Genomic DNA, 16,274 nt, shown 5'->3' with positions numbered 1-16,274 from the left:
AATGATTGTTTCTGTGTTTTGTTTGTTCGACGCGACTGTTTACGTGGATGCCGTATTATTAAATTAACTCATTTATAAAAAAGACAACTAAAATCCACCAATTTGCTAGTTTTTTTTTACACTTGTTGCATCCGATATAGCCCGTGTTTGGGCGAGAGAAGCATGAGCTACTTCTTGCTTCTACTTTTCTTGACCAATTTGCATAAAAAAGTAAGAAGTACTTTTAAGAAGTGGTGAGAAGGAAGTTGGAAGTAAAAAAATGCTAGTTTTTCTTTACGACTTCTACTTTTTTCCAAACACCTTAACAACTTATAATTATTAATTTACTTCTTAAGTCACTTTTTTAAACTAACCCAAACCGCCTCATTCTCTAATTATATGTGGAATGTTATATGATCCTAATATACACAAATACAATTAATTATTTAACAATTTATACATAAGCATGTCATCACCAAAATATAAATAATTCAATCCTAACATAACCGACCCTAAAATCACAGATTTTCGGCCAATCGGAATCAATAAAGGAGGGTAAACAAAAAACAACCCCAAAATCTTTTAAAACCCTAATAAACTATTCACAAATGTAAACCACCCGCGCAATGCTCCTTTTAAATCAAACGACTATAAATATTCGCACATTACACGCAGGCCAAACTCATTTTATTATATTTCACTTCTCGCCTCTCTCAAATACGTTCTTTCTCCGCTCTCTCTCGAAACCCTAGATCTCCGATTCAACTCGCGATGACGAAGTTTTCCGACGAGTCACAGTCCAAAGGCGAGAAATCGTCGGAAGAAGAGCAGCTAAACAACCAGATGATGGAGAAGGAAGATGACGACGAGCTTGAAGCTGTCGGGAGAACCGCCACCGATTCCGAAGACGATGACGCCGCCGACGATCAGGACGACGACGATAACGAGGTAAAGTTGCGATCTTTGTCAGGTTTTGTGGTGGATCTGAGCTGTTTGTGTGTTTTTAATTGCGTTTACTAGGGTTTATTAGGGTTTGATCTAAGCTTGAGGTTTGTCGTGCTATATTGTAAGTAGTCTACATTAATATGCGTTTGATTGTTTTTTTTTGTTAATTGTGCCTGTTTCGTCGGTGTGTTTTGTTAGGGTTTATTAGGGTTTGATCTGAGCTTGAAGTTTGTCGGGCTATATTGTAAGTAGTCTACATTAATATGTGTTTGATTATTTTTTGTTGATTGTGCCTGTTTTGTTCTATTTATTGTGTCGTCGGTATGTTTTGTTAGGGTTTTTAACTGTGAATTGAGAATTTTGTGTTATTCGGTGTTTTTTTCTTTGTTTTTGTGCATTGTTTATATAAATAGTGTGTGTTCTTGCTATGATATAGATGTTTACTATTGTTTCATTGTTAATTTTGGATTTTAGGATGGTAATGAGGAGGCGAATGGAGAAGTCAGTAAGTGTGAGAAGGCAAGGCTACGGGAAATGCAACGACTGAAGAAGCAGAAGATGAAAGAGCTGCTGGATGCTCAAAATGCTGCTATTGATGCTGATGTATTTTGGAATTTCCATTTTATATCTGTAAATATATTGACTTAAGAAATCTTCAGTGAGTAAAGTTAAATGTTTGTGTTTGTTTTTGTTGTAGAACAATAAGGGAAAGGGGCGTTTGAAGTATCTTTTGCAGCAAACGGAGATCTTTGCACATTTTGCTGAAAGCGATAAGTCGTCAAAGAAGAAGACAAACGGAAAGTATGGCTCACACTAATTGAATATTATATAAAATTAATTATGAGGCTCTTTATATGCGAACTATTCGTTTGGTTATATTAGTTGTAGCTGTTTGAGCATGCTTTCTCTTTATGCTACTTAGTTGTGGTTTTCTTTGGTGCTTATCACCTGCACACAGTAAGCAAATGGTACTTAAAAAGGTCAAAAAGGTGGTGGTGCACGTAGCTGCCACAGTGTAGGAGTTCAAATGTGCAGGAGTTTGTTTAATAAGTATGTAACGTGTGTATTAGATATTTGGTTCATTCCCTTTTGATCTTTGCATCTTATTACTTATTTCGGCAAGACACTAGGGTTGGTTCATTCCCTTTTGATCTTTGCATCTTATTACTTATTTCGGCAAGACACTAGGGTTTGTGGTGACGTAGCTTGACCCTGGTTTTCCACTTTTGCACCTGATCCGGGGGTCGAGCACAAAACTGCTTTCAAATTAAGGCCTCGGTTTATCTAAGCTGGTATTAGCTTACAGTTGAACTCCTAGAAAAGTTATATTTTATTACTCTTATTGTGATAAGACCAGGTTTACCACTTCTGCTCTTCTAGTATGTTTGGTTTGAAGACTTGTGAATTGTGATTGTTTTGAGCCATGAAGTCAACACAAAAGTCTCAGCAATTAAGTCAAGTGAGATGTAATTGGTAAAAAAATATATAGAAAGTATATTACTCCTAACTTGACAGGAAGTGATAACTTGCGACACAATTTAAACTACCGACCAATTTTTTAACTTCAGACGCCAGCAAAAACGACGGAAACTTTCCGTCGTAAATGGTACTAATTACGACGAAATAGGCGGAAAAAATCCGTCGTAATTGGCCAGAATTGGTGTAGTGCTACCTTATGAGTTGATTTTCGAAAATACAAATTTATACTATGGAATGGGAATTTATTTTATACTTTACATGTCATAATGGCTTATTTATTTAATAAATTTACAATCCAGAGGTCGTCATGCTTCCAAAGTTACTGAAGAAGAAGAAGATGAGGAATATCTCAAGGAAGAGGAAGATGAGCTTTCTGGGGGAGTGAATACGCGGCTACTCGTTCAACCCTCTTGTAAGATTTACGGCCTTTCCATGTTATATAAACTGCCAGTTGAAGTGTATAATAGCTTGTTACCTGCAGCTAATTCTGTTATAATTAGAATATTGAAGAATGTTGAATTGTTTCTATGTTTTCCTCCTTCCTAATAAAGCTTTTAATTCTAAGTATTGTTTTTATGTCATTTTTTATAAAGCCTTAATGTCTTTATCTATAGTTTGCTTCCTTCTTTCAAGTTGATAAGCAAAATATGGAATTTGATGTTGACACTTGTAGGTGCTTACTGTTCTAGATAGCATTGAATAGTAGTATTAATTACATATTGATGTGTCTTTTTTTTCTATGTGTGCCCGGTTTTCAGTGCAGAAATTAATTTGAAAAGATCTCTGTTGCATTAGATGCTTATACCCTGCAGATGATACGTACTTTTATTTCTTATAAACACTGTTAGTGAGATTTTTCGTTTGGAAAAGATATTGTTACAATTTTGTTTTGAATTAAGTAGTGATAGATATTGCAAGTATTATTTGAAATGATGGCAGGAAGTTATATGTTCCCTGGCTTCTCTTCTGCAGGTATTCAAGGTAAGATGAGGGATTACCAACTTGCAGGTTTGAATTGGCTAATTCGCTTATATGAGAATGGTATAAATGGAATCCTCGCAGATGAGATGGTATGCTTTGAAATCACAAATTTTAATTGCCGTATATTGGTGTTGAAAAATAGATAATTATTATGTTAGCAAATCATATCTACTAATTCTAGCTGATACCATATTTTTTGTTATCTAGGGGCTTGGCAAAACATTGCAAACCATCTCCTTGCTTGGTTATTTGCATGAATTTAGAGGCATTTCTGGTCCCCACATGGTTGTTGCTCCAAAATCTACTCTTGGAAATTGGATGAATGAAATTCGGCGTTTTTTCCCAACACTTCGTGCAGTCAAGTTCCTAGGAAATCCTGAAGAACGAGTAAGTTGTTTTCTCCATGCTTCATTAATTATCATATCCTCATTTCTTCATTGGATACTGGATCTGAATCAGTAATTCTTATAAATATGTTTCTCCAGAGATACATACGAGAAGACTTACTAGCTGCTGGGAGTTTTGACATTTGTGTCACCAGTTTTGAAATGGCAATTAAAGAGAAGTCTGCCTTGCGCCAGTTTAGCTGGCGCTACATAATCATTGATGAAGCTCATAGGATCAAGAATGAGAACTCAATTCTTTCAAAAACTATGAGACTTTTTAATACAAACTTCCGCCTTCTTATTACTGGAACTCCCCTTCAGGTACTTCTATAATAGTTCATGTATTTTTATGGGTGGTTAATTTCATTCAGTTTTTTGATATATTCTATATTCTATTTTACAGAACAATCTCCATGAACTCTGGTCTCTACTGAACTTTCTACTACCAGAGATATTTAGCTCCTCGGAAACTTTTGATGAATGGTTTGGAATTTCTGGTGAAAATGACCAGGAGGAGGTTGTTCAACAGCTCCATAAGGTAAGTCTTTTTCTCTTCAGCTGTGCCTTATAAGTCCTAATTTACTATATAATTTTAGTCAATGTGATCAACATTTTTTTTTGCCACCTTAGGTCCTTCGTCCATTCCTTCTGCGAAGGTTAAAATCTGATGTTGAGAAAGGCTTGCCCCCGAAGAAGGAAACTCTACTCAAGGTTGGCATGTCCCAAATGCAGAAGCAGTACTACAAGGCTTTATTACAGAAAGATCTTGAGGTTGTAAATGCTGGTGGTGAGCGTAAGCGCCTTCTAAATATAGCTATGCAGCTGCGTAAATGCTGTAATCACCCCTATCTTTTTCGAGGTGCTGAACCTGGTCCTCCATATACAACAGGAGATCATCTTGTAAAAAATTCCGGTAAGAAGGCAATCCTTTAATCATAATTTGTTAGTTATATACTTTTATAAATCCTTTTATATATCCCCAATAGTTGGTAGAGCACACTTCTTGATTAAAACACATGGACAGGGAAAATGGTTCTGCTAGATAAGTTGCTCCCGAAGCTGAAGGAACGTGATTCAAGGGTTCTAATTTTTTCACAGGTAAACCCCTTAGACTGTTGATTCAGACTCTCAGAATGCTGCAAGTGTAAATACGAGTTGCCATTTGTCTTCTGCTTTTTTCTTATTAATAAGAAACATTGGATTAATTGTTTTTAGATGACAAGACTGTTGGACATCCTTGAAGACTACTTGATGTATCGGGGATATCTCTATTGTCGAATTGATGGAAATACCGGTGGTGATGATCGCGATGCTTCGGTTGATGCCTTCAATAAGCCAGGAAGTGAGAAATTTGTCTTCTTATTATCAACTAGAGCTGGAGGCCTTGGAATCAATCTTGCGACTGCTGATATAGTTATCTTATATGATAGTGACTGGTGAGAGTTCCATCTTTTCTTTCCAATAGGATGTTTTCTGGTTTATTGCTGATGCAACTGAACTCTGGATTTAAATGCCCACATTAAAGGAACCCTCAAGTTGATTTGCAAGCTCAGGACCGTGCCCACAGGATTGGGCAAAAGAAAGAAGTTCAAGTTTTCCGTTTCTGCACCGAGGTTGATATCTCCACTTATGTGACACTACATGTTGTCAATTTTACTGACTAATATAGTGGTTTATTTTGTCTCGCTGAATAGTATACAATTGAGGAAAAAGTTATTGAGAGGGCTTATAAAAAACTTGCGCTTGATGCATTGGTTATTCAACAAGGTCGACTAGCTGAGCAAAAGAGTAAGTAATGACTACATTACCCTCTTCATTGTGATAATTTTTTATATGTCGTTATTATAGCATATTTTTTCCTTCAATGCCTGTGCAGCTGTTAACAAAGATGAACTATTGCAAATGGTTCGGTTTGGTGCTGAGATGGTTTTCAGTTCCAAAGATAGCACAATTACAGACGAAGATATAGACAGGATCATTGCTAAAGGAGAAGAGGCAACAGCTGAGCTTGATGCCAAAATGAAGAAATTCACAGAAGATGCAATCAAATTTAAAATGGATGGTACTATGCAATTTCTTACAATTTCTCCATGTTTACATGTGATTTGATTATCATAAAGATATAACAGTTGAGTAAATAAATGATTTTGTGCAGCTGCTAAATTGTATGATTTTGACGATGATAAGGTACTGGATGTGCTCAAAGTGCTTTGTGTTTTTTTCTGAGTTTTAAATGGGATGCTATCGTTTTTCTCAACTCTTTGTTATATTTGACAGGAAGAGAACAAGGTTGATTTTAAGAAGATTGTTAGTGATAATTGGGTTGAACCACCTAGAAGAGAAAGAAGGCGCAAGTAATTTTAATATTCTGTTTCTATGATTTAACTTGAAGATTGAGCTTGTTATATTATTAGGAACTGCTAAAATAATTCATTCATTTTTTTATCAGTTACTCCGAAGCAGATTACTTCAGGCAAACAATGCGCCAAAGCGGTCCCTCAAGGCCGAAAGAGCTTCGAGGTCCCCGAATGCCTCCATTGTACGTATACTCAAATCTGATACCTTTGACAAATTGCTTAGATCATTCTTTTTGCTAATGATTATTGGCCCAAATTTTTTCTCCTTTGTGTAGGCATGACTTTCAGTTCTTTAATTCTCAAAGGCTCGCTGAGCTGTATGAAAAAGAATTTCGATATCTTGTGGTGGGTATTATGCTTTTTTACCTTTACTATGTCGGATAAGTTCTGTTGTCTTGATCTTGTAATAGCTCCAACTAATAGCGTTGTTTTTATAATGCTGTGTAGCAAGCTAATCACAGAAATCATACAAAAGACTCCATGGACATTGATGAAGCTGAAGGTTGTGACTTTTGAGCTTAAATTTTTATACCTACATTAGTAATAGTTAAATAAATTTGTCATTGTGTTACCATTCTAAATATTATGAATTATCTAGGTGGGGGCGATCCTTTGACAGCTGAAGAGCAGGAAGAGAGGGAGCAGTTGTTAGATGAGGTCTGCAAGCATTTTATATAATTATATCTTCATCTCAGAGACCTCTTTTTACCAGAAACTGAAATGCCTGTGATTGTAGGGGTTTTCAACATGGACTAAGAGAGACTTCAATACTTTCATTAGGGCTTGTGAGAAGTATGGCCGGAATGATGTCAAAGCTATTGCCTCCGAAATGGAAGGTAAAACAGATGAAGAAGTTCAGAGATATGCAGAAGTTTTTAAAGAAAGATACAAAGAATTGAATGGTGAGTGGTATGCTTTATGTTCTACATTTGATTTTTGTATCATTAATTGTTAAGTACAAATGCATATGTTTTTCCTAATAAATAGGTAAGTTTAGCTATGTTGAGCACATAATAAATAGATAAGTTGCGAATCAATCATTGTTACAAAGCCTGTTCACTGTTGAATATTCTGTCTTCAGATTATGACAGGATCATAAAAGATATTGAAAGAGGAGAGGTTAGAATTTCGCGCAAGGATGAGATCATGAAAGCAATTGGAAAGAAAATGGACCGCTACAAGAACCCTTGGACGGAACTTAAGATCCAGTATGGTCAGAACGAAGGAAAACTGTACACCGAAGAATGTGATCGTTTCATAGTGAGTATTTAAAGAATGTGTAGTCTCATTCATGCTGGTTTCCTAGTGAGTAATACTTACATATTTTTATTAATGTTTTCTAGTTGTGCATGACTCACAAACTTGGGTATGGGAACTGGGATGAGCTTAAAGCAGCATTCCGGACTTCACTTTTGTTTCAGTTTAATTGGTTTGTCAAATCACGTACTACTACAGAGCTCGCCAGGAGATGTGACACATTGATTCGGTTGGTGGAGCGAGAAAACCATGAGTTTGAGGAGAGGGAGAGGCAAGCTCGTAAAGAGAAGAAACTTGAAAAGGTTTGATAACAAAACACCCTCAATTCACTCCTTTTGTGTAGAAAATGAAGTCATGAGCATTATCTCTTAGTGCCCAACAATTTTTATAAACTTTGTCTTCCGATATCTTATATGCCAGAATGATACACAATTGAAGCGGCCTATGCCTGTGGAAATAACTGACAACGAATGATTTTGTGACCCCGGTATGCATTTTATTGTTTTCTCCTTTCTGATAATGTAGTGAAGTTATTTTAAAGGAATATTCTAACAGAATTATGTTCTGATGTTTTCAGGGAGAGAGCTCTAGGACATATTCCTTGTAGTTCATTGTGGCATAGACCAAGACCCCAACCAAGAGCTCTAGGACAATTTTCCTAGTAGTTTATTGTGACATAGCAAGACCCCAACCAAGAGCTCTAGGAAAATTTTCCTAGTAGTTTATTGTGACATAGAGCAAGACCCCAACCAAGAGCTCTAGGAAAATTTTCCTAGATTATTGTGACATAGAGCGACCCCAACCAAGAGCTCTAGGAAAATTTTCCTAGTAGTTTATTGTGACATAGAGCGACCCCAACCAAGAGCTCTAGGAAAATTTTCCTGGTAGCTTACTGTGACAGAGCAAGACCCCAACCAAGAACTCTAGGATAATTTTCCAAGTAGTTTATTGTGACATAGACCAAGATCTCAACCAATTGTGACATAGACCAAGACTTCAACCAATCCCTTTCTACAATCAATCAACCCTGCCAGATAATATAGCTTGTTTTTCTAATTATTAGTCAAAGTTTTGATCTTACATGGAATTCAATGTACAAATCTTTTATAGTGAATTTTTGTTGCTACCGGTTTTATCAGAATGTTGAACTCTGAATTATGGTAAGATGAAAGTTTCCTGTTGGCCCATCTGCGGGGATATCCATTAGATTAGATAAATTAGATATATTTTATTTCAATACAATTGATTTTCTATTTTCTTAAGTATATAATATATACATAACTTCCGATCCAATTTTGCTCAACTCGATCATTTCAATAAATTATGTGATCATGCTTGAATTAAATTAAATATTTTCTCGCAAGCTTTCCAACTACGGGTCCAAAACGGACTTGAACTCTGGTTAATATCAAAACAATGAACACAACACAATTTATTCCAAAATCTGAATTTTAATAGAAATTACTTCAAATTATAATGTAACTTTTGCTCTGATCCTAAAATTTTATTATTTCCTACAAGAAAAAATGAAAATGTATATTAAATAAAATCCTATTTAATGAAAAAGTAACTAAAATTATTATAAAAAATATGACAATAAAAATTACACATCAAATATACCTACACTTAAGCTTTTGCAAGTCAAAAGAATGTAAATAACAACAACTTCGAAAACTTATTAACACCATTTTAATACGATTGTATTGAGCATATACAACACGTCTTTAAACCCCAGTGCATATCAGAGGTGGGACGAGTTTTGTCTTGGGTCAATGTACCCACGAAATTCATTTAACCTCATGCGACTTGACAAATAAGATAAGAAAAATGAGTACGTACCTCTAAACTATCAAGTATTCAGTGCCCGCTATTGTAACTCCAAGCAAACACACATCGAGGTAAAATGTGATGTCTTGATTAAAAAGTGCAAGAATTCACATAATTAATCGTATGAATATGTTTCAAAACACAAAATTTCATATCAAGTGCAAAATAAAGTTGATAATCATGCTAGGAATACAAGAGTGTACTTTCAAGAAAACTTGGGATTTTCATATGTAACAACAAGAAATACCTCACATTTCTACACCGAAGAAATAATCTTTGGCTTATTTGTGAAGATGCATGGGTCCGTATAATATATTAAATACGGTGCGATGCTTTTATAACTACATTTTATAAAATTAAAAATGCTAACACGTAGCGTATTGTATGATTTGACAAATTTCAAATGACAACCACACCGTAAAGAATCAATGATAAGATATAACATCGGTCTCAACCCTATACAGTCATATTAATATGGGTCACAATTTAATTAGTAAAAAAATATGGATCACGATTTTATTGTGTAACAAAATTATAAACCACGTACTTGTTAATATTCCAGACGCAAGTTTACTCCGTTTAGATTTTATAAAAAATTTATTCTTAATCATGGGTGACACTGTTTGATCCGCATCAAGATATATCATGATGCATGTTGCCACAGTAATCAGTACTTAGAGCAGCTCCAATGCTGCCCATTTGGGTGCATGGAGCCACGAGCTTTGTAAATTGGCCAGCCCAATTCTCAATCCGCGCGCTGGACAAAAACTAAAAAACTGGACATGGCCAGTAAAGTGGCCACGGCCATTCACTGAACTTTTCTTTTTTTTATTATTACTTTTGTGAAATGCAGTGTATTATCTTCACATCCACTTTAACATATGACCGTTTGAAAACAAGTAACGTATATATTAGTAACGTATATATTTGTAACGGTTACTTTTTTACTCCTATATATAATCATCCTATTATACATATTTTCTACTTCATAAAATTTTTAATTTTTCACTTTCAAAAAAATGAATCCAAATAACCCTCCTCCTCCAAATTCTCAAAATCCAAACCCTCAGTTTCCATATCCATATCCAAATTCTTATTTTCCAAACCCTCAAAATTTTAATTTTAATTCTCAAATTCCAAATTCTCAACACCCATTTCCACATTCTCAAGCTTCTCAATTTCCGTTTCCATATCCTCAAAATTCTCCTTATCCATTCTCATTTCCTCACTTTCCAAATTCACAATTTGAAACACAACAATCACCTGTCAATATCCAAAATTCTCCAGATTCGCAAGTGCCGGCCTTTGCTAACACAAATTTTGTTGATCTAAATGATGATTATGAGGAAAACGAAGATGTACGTGAAAATACTGGTCACTGGACGTGGGTTGAAGATAAGCTCTTGATAAGTGCATGGTTGAACGTGTCAATTGATCCACTTATCGGTACTGATCAAAAAGCCGAAGCCTTTTGGGACAGAATTAAGCAATATTGTGAAGAGGACAATCCCGGCGTCATCAAAAGAGGGGTTGTGGCTATGAGAAAAAGGTGGCAACGAATAAATGAAGGTGCTCAGAAATTTGGGTCATGTTATGATGAGGCTCAACGAATGATTGGGAGTGGTTCAAACTTGGATAACATAATTGAGAAAGCTCATGAACTCCATTTGGCTCAATACAAGAAAAAGACGAATTTTGATAATCATTGGCGTGAGCTTCGTAGACATCCCAAGTGGAGAACTCCTACAACTAGTGCAAGTTCTAAAAGAACTAAATTAAGTAGTTCTGGAGCTTACTCATCGGAGGGAAATAACGATACACCAACATCTGATGAATTTGAACTAGTTCGTCCAAAAGGTACAAAGGCTGCTAAAAGAAAGGGAAAGGGGAAGGCAACAACTGCGGAAGTTGAAGAATATGAAGCTATTCAAGTTAATGACTTGAGAAAAATGAACATAATGGATACAATAAATGAAATGAAGCAAAAAGAAATTGAGACTCGACAAAGAATATATTCATTTTTACTTTCTATATAAACTAGATGTGTTAGTTCTTTCAATTCACATCAAAATGAATCAAACACCCACAACAGAAAGCTTCACAGAACAATTCACTGAAGAATTTGTTGAAGAGTTTTGTGACGACACTAAAAACAATCGTCAACTAGAGCTCTTTCATAAAATATATGGGCAGAGCTCAACATCCACACCTCGAAGATGTATTTACAGAGATCGTGAAGCAGGTCATCAACGTCTAGTGAATGATTATTTTTCACCGAATCCAGTATATCCAGAAAATATATTTCGACGAAGATTCTGTATGGGAAGACATGTCTTTCTTCGTATTGTGGATGCTGTCTCCAATGCTGATCCATACTTTCAACAAAGAAATGATGCAGTGGGAAGAAAAGGTTTATCTCCTTTGCAGAAATGCACTGCTGCAATGCGTATGTTGGCTTATGGTATATCTGCTGATGCTGTTGATGATTACGTTCGTATTGGAGAGAGTACTGTTGTTGAAACCTTGAAAAAATTCGTCTCCAATATTATTACGTTATTTGAAGGTGAATACTTACGAAAGCCGAACTCAAATGACGTGCAACGTCTCCTACAAATGGGCGAGGTTCGTGGCTTTCCTGGTATGATGGGGAGTATTGATTGCATGCACTGGCAATGGAAAAATTGTCCAAAAGCATGGAAGGGACAATTCATGAGTGGTCACAAAGGAGTTGCAACAATTATACTAGAAGCGGTTGCTTCGTCTGATTTATGGATATGGCATGCATTTTTCGGAGTTGCGGGATCAAACAATGACATAAATGTTTTAGATCGGTCACCAATATTTGATGATGTGCTACAAGGTCGTGCTCCAGAGGTAAATTATACTATCAATGGAATAATTATAATGTGGGATATTACTTGACAGATGGAATATATCCTGAATGGGCAACATTCGTTAAAACGATACCACGTCCACAAGGTGAGAAAAGAAAATTATTTTCAAAATATCAAGAAAGCCAGCGAAAAGACGTTGAACGAGCATTCGGTGTGTTACAGTCCCGTTTCGCAATTGTACGTGGTCCGGCACGTTTTTGGGACAAAGACGATCTTGGGAGAATCATGAGAGCGTGCATTATAATACATAATATGATTGTTGAAGACGAAAGAGACACGTACCTCACTCAATTTGGTCCCCTGCCAAGTTATGATGATGCAACGAATGGCTTATCGCAACCAAATTTAGGCGAAGAACCTTTTGTCGCGTATGAAACGTATGTTCAAAACACTATACAGATGCGTGATAAACGGACCCATCGTCAACTACAAAATGACTTGGTTGAGCATATCTCGCAATTTCATATTAATCGTTAATTTTTTTTTTATTGTAATGTTTTAAATTCAATGCTTTTTTGTGTCCTTTATTTAATATAATATTTTTCCTTTGAAATTGTTTTTTTAATAATATAATTAACTACGTGCATGTCATTTATATTAAAAGCTACCATGCTATTACAAAATTAATAAAATAAGAAACTAACAGTACGTGTAAAGTTGGTATATGGGCACACCATTGTACCAACTTGGCCAAAAAAAATCACTGCCCAGTTTTGTACATGTGTCCAGCAAGTGGGGTCATGAAAATATGGTAAATGACCACAAGCGCTGTGGCCGCTCTTAGGATCGTATTCCACGAATTTTGATTTCCATCCATGTAATGCTAACTATGCCATTGATTAATACTTAAACTGATGAACACCGACTAATTAGCCGGAGGCGCCAATATGTCATATGTCAAGTTTAAACAGTTTCTTAAGCACCCTCGTGACATCCCCAAATTTTAACAAAATGGTCGAATTTGTGATTTGACTGATGACGGTCAAATTTATAAATTTGACTGAATGCGGTCGCATTTAATAAACTGCAGGTGATAAATTGAAAAAAAAACAATTTTCAAAATTTCAGGCGGCAAATAGAAAGAAATTCAAATTTCAAAATTGTCAAAATTTCGGTCAAATTTAACTAAATTTGATTGATTTCGCTAAATTCGACGATGTTATGACTGACTGATATGAATTGGTCAAATTTAGTTAAATTTGAACGATTCTTTCGATTAAATTACCCGTTTTTCAAAAGAACTTAAAAATGTGTATCAAAAAACCAAACATCATATATTAAGAAACGGAGGGAGTAACTCGGAAAAACTCGGATATATTATACGAGAAGCTCTTATGCAAAATAAAGCCGCCTCTACACGTTGAACACGATAGCCTTACACATGCACATCTGTATGATATATGCCCATGTGCATATATATGTTATATATAATTATAGGAGTTAGTTTGATCTTATTATACATGTAAATTATGAATGCATTGTGATCTAAAGCCACAGAGCCCCGGCATCTTTGAGCATCTTGTTGAGCGAGCCATTGATATGCGCAGTCATGACACTGTTCGCCGTGCCTAAAAACTTGCCTCCAATGAATACTGCAGGCACAGCAGGGGTGCACCCTAATCTTTTCAAAGCCATCTCTATTTCCTTCCCTCTGGGGTGCTGATCCAGTTCATGCACCATCGGACTCACTCCTTGTTCTTGAAAAAGCCTCGTTATCGCGTGTGACATGCAACATAAGCTCTTGCTGAAGATCACCACTGCCTTCTCCGATGCCAAATTCGCGATGCAGTCCATACTTGATGATCAAGAAATGTAATAGAATAGTTCTGATTGAGTGTGTATAAGCTTGCTTGGTTATGAAACATGATCAGCTCTGACCTTGTATTTATACAGGGTGGTGGATATATGGATAAACTCTTGTGTACAATCATCATGGAGATGCGTGCTGGCCTTGTGAAGATGTCGACAGTGTTAAATTGACTATATTCAGTTCATCTAGCTCTATATAGCTAGTTGCATGTGTTTGGAATCTATGGGACAGTAGAGATAAAACCTGAGCTTGCCGAAAGTAAACGCATGAGATTTTGATTCCAGAATATATGCGAACAACATGGTACGGTCTACAATTCAGTTTATGCAAATCGGATTTCAGCGCCATATGGCCCATCTCTATGTTGATTTAGATTTATCTTCTCTTTGGTTGGTACGGTCTAGAATGTTTATATATGCATGGCTCTTGAAATATTATTACTTCGATCAAATTGCAAGTTGCAAGAACAGAGTTGATGATTTCATTATCTAATACATGTTGTTGGGCCAAGACCTAGTTAGAGCCAGAAGCCCACTATTCAGTTCAGGAAAGAGGCCCAGGAAAGAACTACAGCTAAAGCGATAGAGCTGAAGATAGAGAAGAGAAGACCGCATGGGTTAGAAAATTAGAAAAGCACGGCAACAATTCTGAGTATTTACGACGGAAAAAGTGGATGCGCTAAACTTACGATGGAAAGACTGAACCGTCTAAAGTATCACAAACATACGACGAATATCAATCCATGTCGTATTATTTGATACGCGTAAAAGGAATTTGATGCTAACTAATTAAACAATAATATTATTTTTCGCAAAACTAAGTCGTCGTAAGTTTCTGCCATAAGATACATAAAAAAACCTAATTCCGTAGGACATTAGCTGTCGTAAGTAAACCAATCCTATTTCGAAATGATATATCAAATTAAAAAATTAATATATTTTGTCATAAATTCGCCGTTGCAAGATAGTTTTGTAGAAATCTAAATCCGTCATAAGTTAACCTTTTATAAATAATAAGCTTTAGCCTTTTATCTAATCTATTTATTGTTGTATTGCTACAATTGTATTTGGATGGAGTTTTTAGGCTTATTTATACATAATTCGGCCTGAGAGAATATGGGCCGTGAACTGCAAAAACAACTAGGTGTATATTCAAATCAAAAATATTTACGACGGAAAAAGCGTCATTTTTAAAAAAATTGCATCTAAGAAAAAAACGACGATTTTTCCGTCGTAAATACAAAGCATAACCATATATGTATAATACACAACTTACGACGATAATTCTCTCATAACCTCATTTATATTATATATGATGAAAATTTTTGTCACATATTGTGGTTGATAAGTTGGTCAGTGGGGTCCACGTGGCAATTATACGACATAACATTTCGTCGAATATTATGGTAAGAAAATGGGTCGTGGATCCACATGGCTAAACTAAAAATGTTATTTTCGTCGTAAATATAGTGGGCCCACATTGAACATATGACGGATATTTTTGTCATATATTGTGGTTAATAAATTGAGTAGGGGTCTATGTGATTGAAACGGTAGGGAAAACTTGCAACATAAAATAAACTACCGACCTTTTTAAAACTTAAGACGCAAGCTGAAACGACCTATTTTGCTAAATTCGACGACGTTATGACTAACCGACATGAATCGGTCAAATTTAGCTAAATTTAACGGTTAGCGGTCAAGTTTAACTAATCGGTCAAATTTATCCGTTTTTCTAGCAGTGTGATGTTTTCCTACGAGAGGTATTGTGTTTATCAACAAAGAGTACAGATACTTCTATAAATACTAACATTCCCTCTTTTAAAAATTCGTCCACCATACTTAATGAAAGATATGCAGAATCATGGATAGATCTCTTTGCATGGTGTGGGATGCCACGAACCACCTCCGTAACCCGATTCTACTTTATTGATGAATCATTTTATCCACTCTATCTACCGTAACATGTTCAATCGACTTAGAATGTATAGGTGTCATCCACAATCTATTCCCATTCATCCATCTTTTTCATGCTTATGCATGAATATAAATATATATACACACATATCACGATACTTATACTACACAGAGGCATCAAATGTTCCGAATATGAAGTGAGGGGGTCAAGTACTTTAAGTCCATGGCCTGTCTTTTGGTTAACATTTGAGCCAGTTATATACAGCCACTTGCCTTACATTACTGTTGCGGAGGGAGAGGGGTGGAGGGAGGGACCGAGGGAGGGAGAGAGAGAGAGATGGAGAGAGTTTGTACATCACTCCGTACGTACATGCAAGAACGTTCTGGGGCATGCAGGCATTTTAGATTTTAGTGGACAAACCCATGGGACAAAGCTAGCTAGG

General features: G+C 35.9%; 3 protein-coding genes and 1 pseudogene across 3 annotated transcripts; 3 read left to right on the top strand and 1 right to left on the bottom strand.

Annotated features, from left to right (window-relative positions):
- The first annotated feature begins 690 nt into the window (after nucleotides 1-690).
- Nucleotides 691-8,519, top strand: LOC108202994 (ISWI chromatin-remodeling complex ATPase CHR11-like). Its single transcript, XM_064084221.1, has 25 exons — nucleotides 691-927; nucleotides 1,399-1,527; nucleotides 1,622-1,725; nucleotides 2,703-2,815; nucleotides 3,376-3,473; nucleotides 3,592-3,771; nucleotides 3,870-4,091; nucleotides 4,174-4,308; nucleotides 4,401-4,683; nucleotides 4,795-4,868; nucleotides 4,986-5,206; nucleotides 5,296-5,383; nucleotides 5,465-5,558; nucleotides 5,647-5,832; nucleotides 5,926-5,957; nucleotides 6,048-6,124; nucleotides 6,220-6,309; nucleotides 6,403-6,472; nucleotides 6,575-6,629; nucleotides 6,726-6,784; nucleotides 6,864-7,029; nucleotides 7,209-7,387; nucleotides 7,471-7,686; nucleotides 7,805-7,871; nucleotides 7,962-8,519. The coding sequence occupies exons 1-24, from the start codon at nucleotides 751-753 to the stop codon at nucleotides 7,856-7,858; spliced, it is 3,102 nt and encodes a 1,033-aa protein (XP_063940291.1). The 5' UTR covers nucleotides 691-750; the 3' UTR covers nucleotides 7,859-7,871; nucleotides 7,962-8,519.
- Nucleotides 8,520-10,230: 1,711 nt separating this feature from the next.
- On the top strand, nucleotides 10,231-11,247 carry LOC108201609 (glutathione S-transferase T3-like). The gene has a single exon (XM_017369897.2). It carries the CDS (start codon nucleotides 10,231-10,233, stop codon nucleotides 11,245-11,247), a length of 1,017 nt encoding a protein of 338 aa, XP_017225386.2.
- A 34-nt stretch (nucleotides 11,248-11,281) lies between these two features.
- Nucleotides 11,282-12,608, top strand: LOC108201608 (uncharacterized; annotated as a pseudogene).
- Nucleotides 12,609-13,399: 791 nt separating this feature from the next.
- On the bottom strand, nucleotides 13,400-13,946 carry LOC108202144 (monothiol glutaredoxin-S10). Its single transcript, XM_017370524.2, has one exon. The coding sequence runs from the start codon at nucleotides 13,897-13,899 to the stop codon at nucleotides 13,591-13,593; it is 309 nt and encodes a 102-aa protein (XP_017226013.1). The 5' UTR covers nucleotides 13,900-13,946; the 3' UTR covers nucleotides 13,400-13,590.
- Nucleotides 13,947-16,274: the final 2,328 nt, after the last annotated feature.

Source organism: Daucus carota, chromosome 9 (assembly GCF_001625215.2).
Source record: "Daucus carota subsp. sativus chromosome 9, DH1 v3.0, whole genome shotgun sequence".
NCBI classification, from domain to species: domain Eukaryota; kingdom Viridiplantae; phylum Streptophyta; class Magnoliopsida; order Apiales; family Apiaceae; genus Daucus; species Daucus carota.
The sequence above is the reverse complement of the archived record's forward strand: the minus strand, read 5'-3'. Positions and strand labels throughout refer to the sequence as shown.